Source organism: Gigantopelta aegis, chromosome 9 (assembly GCF_016097555.1).
Source record: "Gigantopelta aegis isolate Gae_Host chromosome 9, Gae_host_genome, whole genome shotgun sequence".
In the NCBI taxonomy this organism is placed as follows: domain Eukaryota; kingdom Metazoa; phylum Mollusca; class Gastropoda; order Neomphalida; family Peltospiridae; genus Gigantopelta; species Gigantopelta aegis.
The window spans coordinates 67,992,707-68,008,696 of NC_054707.1; the positions used below are offsets into that span (position 1 = coordinate 67,992,707).

Consider the following 15,990-nt stretch of genomic DNA (forward strand, 5'->3'; position numbering starts at 1 on the left):
TTTCATAAAGATATATTTAGGATCATGAAAATTTCGATATTAAAAATAAAACCATTGTTATTCAATATTAAAGGGACATACCATAGTTTTTAAACACTAAGGCATATTGTTTAGCCTACTATTATAGCTGTTTTTGTTAACTGAAATCATACTTTATTGTTTAGATTATTCATTTCCGTACATTTGAAGTGTTTTTGGTCATCCTGGTGTTTTTAATATTACAAAATGTATTTCTCATATTTTTAAAAATGCATGTGCATCTGAGAAGTAACAGTTATGGAGTAGAGTTTTAGTCTATTTTTAGAGGGTATTTCACCATGTCAAAGTTACAGACTCATGTTTCACTCAATTGTAACTTTATTCAAATGTGTTACAGGTATGTAGATTAACTAAACTTAGTGTTAATTTTCACTGGTTGAAACTAGGGTATGTCACTTTAAAACTAAGATTTTTATATTCATATAATTATGAGAAGTATATTTCCATGCTTAAACCAATAATTTTAAAATAATACACTTACTAGGGGTCTTTGGAATATCATTTATGAATTGTAGGCTTTAGACTGGTGTCAGTTAAGCTACTGGGTTTGAAAAAACCCAGTTTAATGTTAATAACAAAATCGTTAACTTGTAAAATTGAAAATTTCCCAAAATTCCTGCCCCACTGAAAATTTCTGAAACTTTTCTAAATTCCCGGAAAGTTTCCACTCCTTTACAACCCTAATGGTCCATTATTTGCTAAGCGGACGTGGATGGCATTTCATTCTTAAATTTATGTGTGTTTTAGATTTGAATTATTACATTTATTTTTACTAGTATATCTATGCTTAGCTCCAGTGTCCTCTAGGCCTCCCCTGATTACATGTTGTCGACAAAACAGGGGAGGACTAGTGGACTCTCGGGTTAATCTATGTTATAATGACAGTGTCTGGTATCTGCAGTGCAGAGTTAAAAAGATAACAACGGCAACAAAGTCTTTACACTGTTTATTACATTCAACAAACAAGCTGTAAGGAAGATACAGCGTTGTTTAAAAAGCAAAATACGAAAAGTAACAAATGTGGCATCAATGGTAGGTGTTGGAATTATTATGGCAGTAGGGATGCGGCATAGCCCAGTGGTGGATCACTCGCCAAATGCGCAGTCCGTATAGGATTTATCCCTGTCATTGCGCCCATTGGGATTTTTCTTGTTCCAGCCAGTGCACCACGACTGGTATATTAATGGTCATAGTACGTGCAATCCTGTCTATGGGATGGTGCATATAAAAGATACCTTGCTATTAATGGAAAACTGTAGCTATAGATGTTTGACATCCAATTATTAATAAACCAACGTGCTCTAGTGGTGTTGTTAAATAAAACAAACCTTAACTTTATTATGGAAACAAGTGTGGATGGGGTAGTAATACATCAAATTTAAATGTGGGGAGCAATGCATCATGTTCATTATCCTGCCCACTCACATCCAAGACCTAGGACAAAACACAATGTTTACATTTGAACATGTGAGCATATAGCTGCTTTTAAAGTGTGTTTTTTGCTGGGGTAGGGTGGGGCAGAGAGATCAATTATCATAAAAATTGACTAGCAACAGACATATAACAAAATGTTTGTGGAGATACCTTTGCAATAAAGAAAATTTAGTCAACCGTCATGGCAACACTCGATTGTGTGTTAATCATGAAAGTGAAAGTGTTTGCAGAGTGTGTGTGTGTGTTGTGCATGTGTTGCATGTGAATCACATGTACATTTAACAGGAATATATCTAGGGCTCGACTAGGAGTGGGGCTCGGTCATGTAACAATTTCTTTTTGTTTTTCTGTGCTGCAAAAAGTGCTGTTGATGCATTTTTATGAAGTGAAAAGTAACGTTTTCAAACAAAACTTAAGTTGATGGGTGCATTTACTCAGACCCTCATCCCAATTTCACACCTGTTTTATATACTGTATGTTTGTCATGCAGTCTTAAATCAGTTGTACCACTGTTATTTGTCCTGTTCGACTGAAAATTATTTTCCAAATGTGGAATGATTTGAAATATTACCTAACACTGTAGGGGAAGGTCGTAGCAAGGATCAAGAAATGCATAACGAAAGGTTATGAGAGAGGGTGGTTTGTCAAAGAGCTATGTAACATTTTCAAAACGTATGTCTGCTTTTTGTTTACGATGTAAAATATAGCTAGTCAATGACATTGTTTTTTGTTTTTTTAACAAATAATTTTCTATGAAGCATTATTACCAAATAAACCAAACAAACATAAAATTCACTAATACTGGTCACATTACAACAACATAACAGCAAAGTGGGGGTATTTTCGAGTGTTAGGCAATTTTAGAGAGGGAGTCATCTAGGCATTACAAAATGTTACAAGAGGGGAGGTAAATTTTGTGTTACACAATTGATGAATGGCCCCTATGTTGATATTATACTTTGACATATATGAATAAAATGACTGGCAATACGTATATTACTCTGGTAATATCTGAATTTCACAGCACCAGTGTCTATTTTCTGCCAGGGCAGTCATTTTTTAAAAAGCTTCTAAAACACATTAAAATATTAAAATTGTTCATTTAGTGCATGGTCCCATTTTTCATCAAAATTAATGTTATGAAAGAACTTGGAAAAAATGCACCAGTGTGATGATGTAATTAATACAGTGATAAAAGTAAGTTATGTAATGAAAGCCAAGTATAAGTTTGTAAGCTGAATAGGAATGAAAGATTATATAAAACAAATAGTGCACCAGTTGTAAATAAATGTGTATGTAGAAATAAAATAACTATACAATAAAACAATAAATATTCACAACACTAATCACATATCAAAATGACACAAAAATACAACCAAAACAAAGGAGACCTATTTCAGATTACACATGACTTGCAGGTTATAATGACATTATAATATACTAGTATATATATTACAGTGGACCAAAACAAACCACACTCTAGTGGCTTTACTTTGTACTTGGAACATGCTGAACATTCAAACACACTTTTAAAACAAAATTTAATTAATTAATACAGAGTTAATGCCCATCTAGCTGAATACAAAAATGCTTTCTGTTGCCAAAAAAAAATTAAAATAATAAAAGAAAAAACATATAATAAAGATCTTGCCAATAGGTATAAATAGAACAGTAACCGATCTGATCTAAATAAGGCAACCTGTTGGCTTTACACTGGAAGAAGAAAACCAACTACATTTCATTCACAAAAATAAGAGAATAAAGCAGTAACCTAAACACACAATTTTCCAAGATAATGTACCAGTAAATGTAAGCTCCTAGCACAATTAGGAGAAAAATATATAATAGCTTTTTCATATTAAATTAAAGAAATGTCTGAAATAAAAGTAAATAATTAAGAACACAGAATATGAACATAAAATTAGAAAGACAACCACATGACCAGACAATGCATCAGTTATAAAAATGTAAATACTGGTACCTACTGTGTCTTCTAAAATTAGATATATTTTACCCTGGGTCAAAAATAACTTGTGTTGTTTTAACACTATTTAAATCCCTGTATGATCCACATTAAACCACCATTTACCATGGATTAATTATCAGTCAGCATAAACATTGAAAAGAGTAAAAGACAATGTTATGTCAGTTGCTTAGGGCTTAAAACTTCATAACACGTTTTGATGTGAGGTTTAGCTTTATCCATTTTAGCGTAACATGGCAATTCATTGGTCTCCTTTTAACACAAATGAACTATAAATATATGACTTGGAATTGCAATGATAAAAAGAGAACAGGACTGTTTCTGTGCATCTAATGCTTTGTGTATTCATTACACATCAAACAGTTTAAAAACATAAATGAACTAGCCAATGCCAAAACATTTACATAGGGCTGAACCTAATTTACATAGCAAACACTGAAATGTTTCCATGGCACATACTGCAATGTTTCCATTGCACATACTACAATGTTTACATAGCACATACTGAAATGTTTACATAGTACTTACTAAAATGTAAATATACATGTAGCACATCCTGAAACAATTAAGTAATAAACACTGAAATGTTTACATAGCACATACACATGTACCGAAACATTTACTTATTACATACTGATATATTTCCATCGCACACATTAAAATGTTCAGACTCAAATGTTTACATAGGTTAATGTCACAAAACAAAAAATACAATATCCACAGCATGTAATAAAAAACAAAAATCACTGCTGATTTGATAAAAGTGCGGGTTTGTATATTTTAGGCAGAATGCCAATAGCACTTGATACGCTGTCTGCCAGCCATATTGGTAGGAGTGGATAAACATTCATCATGAGGTCTGCGCCGGTGCCACACGGGTACCGCTCTCTCGGACGTTTTGATAACAGACTGCTGCGCATACACCGGATTACTGGGGTCAGGTCACGGGGGTACCTCTGGGTGGAGTTCAGTATGTGAGAATAAATATTATCAAGATAGTCTTTTCCGTAGGTCTCCCGCGACTCTTCGTCCATTGTGTCCCAAATCTCCTGCTTACGACTCTTGATCACTTGCTCGCTCATATTTCCTGGCAAACAAAACAGAACTACTTTCAATACATATAAATATTCAGGGCCAAAGTTAAGAAAGGTGATCACTGCATGTATATTTTTGATGCTTTTAACTCTTAAACAGGTACTTTTTTTTTTTTTTTAAACAATATTTATTCATTTAAAATAAATAGAGTGGATCGGCAAACAGGCTGTAGGCCTATGCAAATGCCTCTCCACGATATAATTTGACATAATACATTAATTGAAATAAATGATGCACATGAAAGATAACATTACATAAATAACATTTCAGCCATTGCATACAAACTACAAATACTTTGTTAGATATAGAACTCGCATTCGTAAATATACATGAGCTACGTGTGTAAACCATATATAATACAAATTTTAAGCAAAACAGGCAAAGGGTGCACCAGACTAATCTAATAATAATATATATATATATAAACAGGTACAGAATATGATGTATGAACATAGATCACACCTGTGTCTTTGTAAATAATTAAAAATACATATACAGTGAAACCTGTCTAACCCAGACCCTGAACAAACCAGAATCATGTCAAAACCGACCAAGTTCCATGGTCCCAAATTTTCAAAATTCTATAACACTACCTTAGAAACACCGAATCGTTTCTAAATATTAGGTCCCCAGTGTGATCCAGTTTAGACAGGTTTCGTTGTATTATGTTCTTAGATGAAAGGAATAACATTATTATACATTGTTAAAAACTAATAATCACCTGTAAAAAATCCTGTTGGTTCTATTATGGACACAATCACTCCCCATTTCTTCATCTCTTGGCGCAGAGTGTCTGTATAAGCAACAAGGGCGTATTTCGACATGCTGTATGCACCATTACCTTCCATTGCTATTCGACCTACAAGTAAACGGGTAATCAACAAGATATACAGTATACATAATGACCTTCCATTGTTAAAATCTGAAAACAAATTTTCATATCTCCTAATTTCAAGGGCTAAAACTGTGCCAAAAATGGGTAACTCGTCATGAAAGTCAAACTTGATATGTAACAGAACCTGATACGGTTATACACAAAATTTCAGCTCAATATCGCGAGGCATTGTTAAAAAAACATCTGGAAAACAATATGTGGGGCAAACAAATGAGGATGAAACCTATAGTCCCCTCCGGTTGGATCTGTATGGGACTAACAAGCATTCTGAGAATACTGCTAAAGCAATACATGTCTTCTGTCAGGCCCAACAAATGTTTGTATCTCCCAAGTTTAAGGGCCGTACCTGTATGAAAAAAGGGTAAGTTGCCATAAAAGTCAAACTTGATCTGTAACAGGGACATGATAAAGCTATACACAAAATTCCAACTGAATATCTTGAAAAAGTTTGAAAAATAAATCTCTGTATCTCCAGTTCAAGGGCCATAACTCTGTAAAACAAAAAAGGTAAATCATCAAGAAAGTCAAACTTGATCTGTAACAGTACATGATAAAGCTATAAACAAAACTTCAGCTCAGTATCTTGACGCATTGTGAAAAAGAAAGTCGAAAAAATAAATGTTTGTATCGCCTTAGTTCAAGGGGCATAACTCTGTCAAAAATGGGTAAAATGCCATGATCTATTAACAGCACATGATAAAGCTATAACCAAATTTCAGCTCTGTATCATTGTGAAACAAATTTCAGAAAACAAATTTTCATAAATTTCAAGTTGAAGAGCCATAACTCTTTCAAAAATAGGTAAATCAACATGAAAGTCAACATGATCTGTTAACAGTAAAGTTTTACATAACATTTCAGCTCAATATCTTCAGACTTGAGGTATTGTGAATTTGTTTTCCAGAAAACTATATGTGGGACAGGCAGACAGACAGAAGGACGGAGGTGAAACCAATAGTCCCGTCAAGTTGGATCGGTTGGGGATTAAAACATCTATTGCTTGTATACAGTAACAAATCATCATATTAATAAAGTTTTCAGGTATTTATTCAAGAGATTTTCATGTTGGGCATGAATTTGATGACAAACTTAGCAGCAAGCTGCACTTACCTAACAAACTTGAGACATTGACTATTCTGCCTTTGGCTTGTCTAACAAGTGGGAGTAACGACTTGGTCACGTTTATAGCACCAAAAAGATTGATGTCCATGACACGTTGAACAACTTTCTCGGATGTCATCTCTAACTCAGCAAAATACCACACGCCAGAATTATTAACAATTCCCCACAGACCTGGCAGAAACGATACAATCAAGCACTTAAAAGATAATTTATCGCAATATTATTAGAAATTAAGTTCATATATGATGCATACATGTACATTATAGAGTAGCCTCATATCAATTTAGCGACATGTTCAAAACAAAAATGCACATCCCAAGTAAATGAATCCTTAACCTACTTGTATATATACCAATACTAATAATCATAAGACATTGATGAACCATAATTCTAAAAAATGTGTAAATATAAAACAATTTATAAAATAGTTACAACTTTAAAGTACAATGCCACGTATCACATATGGAACAGACTAGAGCCCCGTTCCATGAAGTGATCTTAGTGCAAAGATAACCTTAAGTGCATCACTAATTTGTATTAAAGTCATTACACTTAATCAGGAAGTTGCCAATTAAATCTATAAAAAAAAAAGAGGGACAATATAACAAGTTGTTACACGTTAACTTAATTGAAATTAAACTAACTTAAATGAACAGTGTGTTTAATCTACAATTGTCAAAACTAAAATATCGCAATGAGAACAAAGTTCTGTCACTCATATGCACTACTGAACTTCATGTGTATCATTAGGGGCAGAGGCGGAACCTAGCCCTGGGGTAAAGTGCTTCTTTGATGTGTGGTCAGTTTGGGGTCAATCCCATTGGGCTATTTCTCGTTCTAGCTAATGCACCATGACTGGTCGTGGTATGTGCCATCCTGTTTGTGGGATGGTGCATATAAAAGATCCATTGCTACTCATGGAAAAATGTAGTGGTGGTGTTAAACAAAACAAACTTTTATTAGGGGCATCTGTGAAATCAATTCCTATGAGAGGGGGAGGAGGGGGTTATCCTTCACCTTCTTCAGCAACATGTCCCCGTACATATTCTTTGACTGCAGCAATATCTTTCTTGTTTGTAACATCCAGCTGTAAAATGTGTACACTGAAAAACAAATTTAATATGCGATGATCATAAAGTATAATTGATATATATATATGCAAGTTCAACAATCAGCTTCATGTTTATATTTGTATAATAAAAAAGAAAAGAAAAGTAAAACCTTTGATTTTGAGGCTTCTATAATTTTATGTAACATATTTTTTAAACATACAACAATATATATATATATATATTGACAATCAAAACCTGCTCAATATAAAATAAATAGAATTTAAAAAATCCCAATTTATAAAGTAAATAAAACTAACGGTTATTATTTTGAACAAAATCCAAAGTACAAAATACATTTGAAGGCAACTTGCGTTTGAACATGTCTATTTTTATTGCAGTGTTAGCATGGAGAAAAGAACTTACTTCTGTGTACATTTATTTCGAAGCTCAACAGCACCTGGTCCCATGCTGTCTAGACAACCAGCAAAAACCACCATCCCTATACTGCTCAATTTCTGTACCAGGGCATGGCCAAACCCACTGTCACAACCTTCAAAAATAATCACATCATCTTTTAAAGTCATTCTTCTATTTCTTCTATTTTACTCAGCTTCATGCATGTTACAAATTAAGGATGTTCAGTAAATTATCAGTACCTAACCATAAATGTACATGTAGAAGTAAAATAAATAAATATGCAACTCAGACATGATTGAATTTGTGGATTTGTTTTTAGGATTCTGTTATCATCATAAAATGATAACCGTACTTAATATAGATATTTTGGAATTCCATCTCATAATCTTATGCTTCCAACCCAAAATCTTGGATTCAGAGAAGCACAGAATTGAATGTTAAATAAAATTATTTCTCAGTGTGCAAATGAAAATCACTTTTCATAAATGAAAGTAAGACAACATAATGGATTTAAATTACATACATGTATACATGTACATATAGTCTCCAACCCAAATGGTGAAGACATGGTTTATATATATTTTGTAATATAAAATGTACTACTACAACTTGTAACAAGTCATGAAACATATATCAATAGGGTGATTTTATTCTGGGTTCGAACGTAACGATGGTAACTGCTGTCATTGAAATATAAATTGCCATATGTCAGTTGCATCACTGATGGCACTTTTGTGCCACTGGATAAAAATTATTGCCGTTGGTAATGCTCCTCTTTGATGGCAAAATATACACATTTTGTGTACGTTATCTACCAGTATTTAACATTTGTACATTTGAAATATATCTACATACAGCAAAATAACCTTTTAGTCATATTTATTGTGTACGTGCAAACATGTTGTTGCAGCGATTTGCAAAATGTTCAGAATAAGTTAAAACACAATTATTTGTGAGTTATTGTAGTAATTTGTATGCGGGTGCATTATGGGTGAAATGTTCACAGGATACCATGAAGGATCTTAACATATGTTATAATAATGTAGTGATTTCCCTAGAAATTAGGCAAGGCATGGTAGACAAAACACTTTTGGGGCATTTTCACCATTTTCGGGGCACTTGTTTTTCATTAAAAATACAAACAAATTAATTAAAATAAACATTAATGTAATTTATGTGCTTGCTTTAATAAATAAATGGCAAAAGATATAAAAGGCATATTTTATTAATTAATAATATTACCGTTTTGGATGTTTTATAAAGGCAATTTTAGAATTAATTACTAAAAAAGGCTTGTTTAATCTCAGGGCAGCATGGCGCTGTTTGAGGCAAGATGGTGCTAGACTATTGAGGCATGGTGCTGCACCATGCTAAAATAAGCTAGGGAAAACACTATAATGCATACCGATGGATGATCGGACAACGACGACCATACAGTGCCAGCAAGATGTTTGTCAGTCATCGAGTAAAAAGCACTGGTGCTTTACTTCGCTCAACAGCATATTCGCTGAAGAGCAGAATCGAAACAACTTCAAACGACCTACTTGCCCACCTGCAGTGTACAAATGTGTACGTCAAATCTGTATGTGTAAATCGCTGGCACAAGCTACTGTATATTATGTAATCAGTTTTGTATGTGATGTTTAAATATGTTCTATGGATCTGTGATCTGAAACAAAAATCTATTATTATTATTATTATTATTTGCTGCAAAAGACAGTTTTTAAAAATTGCCATAGGCAGGCTCAAAATTGCAACTGGTGAGCCGTTTCTCCCAAATACTTAAGTTCGAGCCTGTTCTTACATAAGTCTTTATCAAAATAAAATGCACATTTAGGAAGTTTAAAAGAATATAATGAATTACATTACCTGTAATGAGTACAGCTTTGTTGCCAACAGGTAAATGACTTGCAGGCAAAATGGAATAAACAAATAAACATCCCAAGGCAAACGTAACAACACCTCCAGGCCCTTTAACAAGAAACTGACATAACGGTTCACCCAAAAACAGAACAACCAAACTCAAAACAGATCTAAAACCAAATCTAAATTCATTTGTTAAAAATTTTGATAAAACTGCCATAGCGAAAACCACCGTGACACTGGAGTAAAGCACCGAATAGACAATAATGTTGTCATAGGACATCTCGTCAGATAAATCCACCTCCTCCATTCTGATTGGCAGTCTCGTCTTTAAACAAAGCGATTAAAACGCAAATCCTCTTTCAGGTCTAACGACACCTACAGAGTAATTAAGTTCTGGCTGCTAAGTGTCACTAGCATTCGTCGCCATATTGCCAGACTCAACGCCGTCCAGATGTGCCAGCTATTGTTATTGGTTAGTTTTCAAAACCTGTTTGTACTGCCAATTATGATTGGTTATTATTGGGTATACCCTTAAATATGGCAGCGCCCAGTGAAAACACGGTGGTCGGTCTTGTTTTGATAATAATCTGCATCTTTTGCGAGATTACAGCCGTAAGTATGGATTTAATTTCTTTAACAGATAGTTAACAATCTGAATCTCAGTTGGGAGTTATGAAAACACCTGAGCCCCATTTTGTTATGGTGTTAGACTTTCACCCATGCTGAGTGCTTGTTTAGGAGGCCTTGACAAGGCTGTAAAAATTAATAATTATAAAAGACAACAAAAGAAGCTTTTGCTAATTAAAGGAAGTATTGCGCATATCTTTATAATTAAATATAATTATCTACATCTTCTGTCTGCACAGCACAAAAGTCTAGGCATGTTAATTATGTTAAAGTCTGAACCAAATTGTTAACAACTATGAAAGAGTATGATAAATTACTCTCCTACCTTCAATTACTGTTACATTTCCCCCAAATTTTGTCCAGACACAAGTGAAAAAAACATTACAGTGACACAGATTCCACATATGAAACTGTAACGATGTCGCCAGTATCGACTTTGCTGAGATAGCATAGGGCAAAATACATGCAATTTTCTGCCATTTGCCATTTTGCTTTTTTTATGGAATACTCTTCAAGAGGCGTGAAAGCCTTCAAAGTATGTGACATAATTAATATAAAATCAATGATCTCTAGTGTTATCTTTAAACAAACAAATACTACTACTAATAAAAAAATTTAATATATGACATCATCACGTTTGCTTTTATATTATAACATGTTATGATGTTAGATTAAGTCACATCCTTTCTCCCCTCTTGGAGAATATTCCATAAAAAGTCAAAATTGCAACTCACAAAATTACATGCTTTTTGCCTTATAGATGCAATCTCAGCAAAGTCGATATAGGTGACATGGTATGTGGAATCTGTGTCATTGTAATGATTTTTGCAAGATTTCTGTCTGGACAAAATGTGGGTAAAATCTAACGAAAAATAATAGTAGGAGAGCAATTTATCGTAGTTGTTAACAATTTGGTTCAGACTTTAGTTACATTACATCTTGAAACAAGTGTTGGGGTATATTTGTAAACAAACAAAAAACTTTAATTCATAAAACAATTGTTAAAACAACACGTCTTGATTGTGAATATATGTATAAAACTGGTAGTTAACAATTTAATTAAAAAACCCTGAATTAATGCACTAAAAGTATACTTTTGCTAGCCTTGATCAACGTGTTTTTGTATCACCTGTTAACATGTGTCTGTCACCTCTGTAATGATTAACCTTGTATATCAACTTATACAAGTTTACATAGAACTAGAAGCTTCAATACCTTATTGTAATTTATGAATGCATAAATGAAATAAATGTTTTATTTTATCTGTTAACTTAAACATCCAAGCATACTTTGAATTTCCCTCCGAGTGACACAACACAACCAATATGGCTGCCCTGACTTACAGCATGGCTTATTTTTAGCTATAGTCTGTTTCAAAATTATCATTGATTGTCCTATATTTCTAACAAACATTATTTGTGATTATTAATATTTGCACAGTTAATAACAGACAATTTTTGTTGAATAATGATCATAAATTTTGACATTGATTTTTTTTTAATTACCATTTTGTGTTATCCAAATTAAGGAGCATGGAACACCATTTATATTTATCTCATTTGCATAATAAATGTTTTCCTAAAACAGACTACAATAGGAAGTTTTGTTGTCTAGAACTTACAAAAAGTTGGATTCATTACCTGTTTTTGTTTAGAACTGTGAATATTACCGACATAAGTGGTTGTTTTAAAGTTTGCTGTGCAGACTTATGTGCCATCATTCAGGCCAGTAAATACAGGGGGTGCCACTAAAAATGCACTCATTACCTGAGTTTAAAAAACCCCCAAAAATCAAACTTTCAGTAGTAACACATTTATTGTTCCACTGTACTGTTATGGTGATCAAAACAAATATTTTTAAAGAAAGATTTTAACTTTAACATATATACTGACGTCCAAAAGAAACTATACCAAGACTCTGAGAGACTACTGAAGAAAAACCAAAACATGTTGCATGTTCAAAAGATATATATTCATGAGAGTGGTGTTTTGGCATGTTGTGAACAAAAGTTCATTCAATAAAAGCATAAAACGTTCAAGAAACTGTGCTACAAAGACACATGGGGTGAAAACAAGATGATTCACAAAGTCACTGTCAGAACATCTTTTCAACAACAGTATATTAAGTGTCTGCAAAGTCACTAAACATTGGGTTAATAGCGAGTATGTCCACCCTGTGCGCGTAAGATTATATGACGTAATGGCTGATGGTTTTGTTGTAGACTGCAGAGGAATTTTCACATTTAAAATCAGTTAAACTTGACAATGGGTAATAAAGAGAATAACCAACTTGCTACAAGGAGTTATGAATTATCTTCCTTCGTGAATGAATGTTATATTACAACATTCATTCACTCGGGACAGATAATTCATAATTCCCCGTAGCGCATTAGTTATTCTCAAAATATGTACTGAAGATCCTGAAATTAATGTGATCATAATATTAAAGCGAAAAATGCAAGCATTAATAATATGACACATTTATTTCTATGTTTTGTCTATGTGTCCCACGTTATTAAAACAAAACAAAGATAAAAATTCTAATATATTTATAAAACAACTGGAGCACAATTCCTTGTAGATTAGACAGACTAATTTTGCAATAGTCCAGCAAGATGTCAGCCATGTGTGACGATTGCAAGGTCCTTGGCCACCCTGTCAAAAACTGACATGATTTATTGCATGTTAATGGGTTTTAGCACGCTAATCCTGAGGTCAACCGTTTCTTTGTTTTTACTGTTTAAGTTCACTGCAACTTTATCAGCATTCCACTGGGTGAATTGTTCTTTCATGATGACGTTAAAAAGTGTATGTTTATCTCTACATGACAGGCTTGTTTCGTGAGAGAGTTGAATTGCTCTCACTCATCAGATGTAGATTTAATTACACCGTCAACGGAAAGCTGATGACATAATGGACTGTGACGTCGAGGTTACGTCACTATGCAGGTCTATAGGTGATGTGTGGTATGCGCACAGAAGGTATTTGTGTCTGTGTCGACATGCTGATACGAGTTCATTCTTGGAGTTTAGTGTGCTGGTTTCAGGTTTATACATTATGAACAGTTTTTCCTTCAGGCAGAGGTTACATCTTTTGCTCGCTGGAGAGTATGATTTTGCTTTGGATAAAATTTTCCACTTAATGGTGTATGGGGTGAATCTATCCTTTAGTGTCCAAATGTACTGACTTAGCGCTGTTGCGTTCTTCTGTGTTGCGTTTTGAAAACTGCTCGTGTGCGCGGTATATCTCGTCTTAAATGTGTTCTCGGTCAAACCAACGTATGTTTCTTGCTTGTTGTCATCGAGTGTATTAACGGTAGCTTGATATATTACTCCTTTCTGCAAGCATTTACCCTCAAGTGGACATTCAGCTCTTCGTCTACAGTTGTATTCTCTGTGGGGAACGGCGTCTTTGTCTCTGTGTTGTTGAAGTAGAGTTTTGTTATGCGCTGAAATTATTTCCCAACATTAGGCATGCAGCTATAGCTAATTTTAACGGTGTTTCGATTTATAATTTTGTGGAGAGGGTTGCTTTTGGGAAAGCACTCATCGAGTAATCTGAGGAACTGGTGACCTACGTTGGTTTTCACGTTGGAGCTATATGGTGGGTTGTACCAGGTGATGTTTCTATTGCGGTTGTTTCTGCGTCTGTTGTTTTCTGCTGTTGGGGTGTATTTGAGGTTATAGTTATATCCGCTCTTGAGTAAGGCTTCCTTATATGGGCATTTCGCTTCTTCAAAGATGCACTCATTCGAAGATATATCAGAAAGCCTTTTATTTATTGTTTTTGGTATACTGCGGATGATATTTGGAGGGTGGTTGCTCTTGTTGTGGATGTATAAAGGTGTGTTGTTTGGTTTCATATAGGGTTTGACTGAGCTCTTTTCAAGATCTAGAGTTACGTATAAGTAATCTACAGATTTTTTGTTGGCGACTATGGTGATCTTGAGTTTATGGTTTGCAAATATTCTGCAAATATCTTTTTTGATTATCTCTATGGTTCTCGGTGACTCATTGAATGCAGCTAGGCCATCGTCGCGATATAGTCCTATATTGTTGCCGTATTTGGCTTGTAGTTCTGAAAGAAGAAAGAGCCCGACTATTTCGCAAATTTCTGCTCCATCATAACTACCCATAGTTACATCAAACCGTGATTGTTTGCCTCTTTTGCACCACGCCTTGCTGTTGTTAAATAGCAGTGAATTTCTTGCTTGTAATATTATTTCCATCTCATCGCTAGAAATATTGTCGAATTTGGATGCGAACTGTAGGGCTTGTTTCACGAGATTTTCTGTTATGGACGGATAAAAATCACATATGTCGAAACATATGAAAGAATAGTTGGATTTATTGGATATTGCTTTAAACCACTTAATCACGTCTGACGTGTTCCTCCACTGGTTTGTTCTGGTTGTGTTCAGAATCTTTCTGTTGATTCTCTCTAAGATTTTTTTGCTTATTATGCCAATTTCCGGTTTAGATGGGTTTATTAGTCTACAGGTGGGTTTATTGGAGAAGTTTGGTTTGTGGTCTTTTAACGTAATAAATGCTTCACTTTTTGCTGTTGTATCTATGCGGTCTGCTAGATTTAGTTTTTCTGCAATGTGTTTGTCTTTAGTGGTTATCTCTTGTTCTGAGTTCTGTGGCGCTGTTTTATATGCTTTGGTTGTGTTGCTATCTAGTAGTCTGTTGTAAGTGGTGGTGTCTAGCTTGTAAAAGTTTGTGGTTTTATCCGCAGGTACGAGTAGTTTCTTGTCATGTTTTATAGTGTTTATGTCCTTAGCGAGTTTTCGCTGTAGTTGGTTGCTTGATGTGTTGTTAAATTGTAGATTTTTAGCTAGTCTTATATATATAGAGGATTCGTCACAAGTATTTTTTAATATGGAAAATATCAACCGAGTCGATGTTAATCAGTATTTGTCAAGACTCTGCCGAGACAAATACCGATTAACTAGATGAGGTTGATATTTTAAATATAAAAAAATATGAGTAACAAATTCTATTTATCCTTCTAAAATAACATTTTAATTCAATTTTTAGTAAATCTCAGTACTAAAGTTGTCGCCATCGATAATATACTCTTCAAAAAAAGAAACGCAAAAGGGTACAAATGGGTTATAACTCCGATTTTATGTTTCCTACCGGTTCATGCTTTGTGAATATAAGGTCATTGCATGTCCCAAACACATTCCCACGGTTACATTCGATAAAACGCAGCTACTGTACAATAAAGTTCCAAAATGTGAATATTCGCAAAAACGCAGCCACGTGCAAACCATGTCACCACTGCACGTGCGTTGTCTGCACGTGCAACATGAACACCGACAGTATAAAAGTGCAGGGTGTTTGCTTGCCTGGCCTCTGTATCTGGCCGACAGTTGACAATCCAGGACATGCCACGTCTCAGTGAACCGCAGAGAAACAATGCCATCGGCCGACTAGACGCAGGCGAATCCAGAAC

At 34.2% G+C, this 15,990-nt stretch overlaps 2 protein-coding genes across 2 annotated transcripts in view; one reads left to right on the forward strand and one right to left on the reverse strand.

Moving 5' to 3' along the window:
* Positions 1–972: 972 nt before the first annotated feature.
* Positions 973–10,332, reverse strand: LOC121381110 (retinol dehydrogenase 7-like). Its single transcript, XM_041510228.1, has 6 exons — positions 9,908–10,332; positions 8,045–8,171; positions 7,587–7,672; positions 6,558–6,740; positions 5,274–5,411; positions 973–4,544 (listed from the first exon to the last, which is right to left on the reverse strand). The coding sequence occupies exons 1-6, from the start codon at positions 10,209–10,211 to the stop codon at positions 4,201–4,203; spliced, it is 1,182 nt and encodes a 393-aa protein (XP_041366162.1). The 5' UTR covers positions 10,212–10,332; the 3' UTR covers positions 973–4,200.
* Positions 10,333–10,428: 96 nt separating this feature from the next.
* Positions 10,429–15,990, forward strand: part of LOC121381109 (ER membrane protein complex subunit 10-like) — an 84,746-nt gene continuing 79,184 nt past the window's right edge. The window contains exon 1 of the mRNA XM_041510227.1: positions 10,429–10,516. Within this exon, the coding sequence (XP_041366161.1) occupies positions 10,442–10,516 (75 nt within the window). The 5' untranslated portion in view covers positions 10,429–10,441. The remainder of the gene's footprint in view (positions 10,517–15,990) is intronic.

Coding starts and splice junctions, on each gene's coding strand:
- LOC121381110 (XM_041510228.1), bottom strand. CDS start 10,211: ATGGAGGAGGTGGATTTATCTGACGAGATGTCCTATGACAACATTATT. Junction 8,172..9,907: donor CAAAGCTGTACTCATTACAG/GTAATGTAATTC, acceptor TTATTTTTGAAG/GTTGTGACAGTGGGTTTGGC. Junction 6,741..7,586: donor GGGACATGTTGCTGAAGAAG/GTGAAGGATAAC, acceptor CGTTTCTGCCAG/GTCTGTGGGGAATTGTTAAT.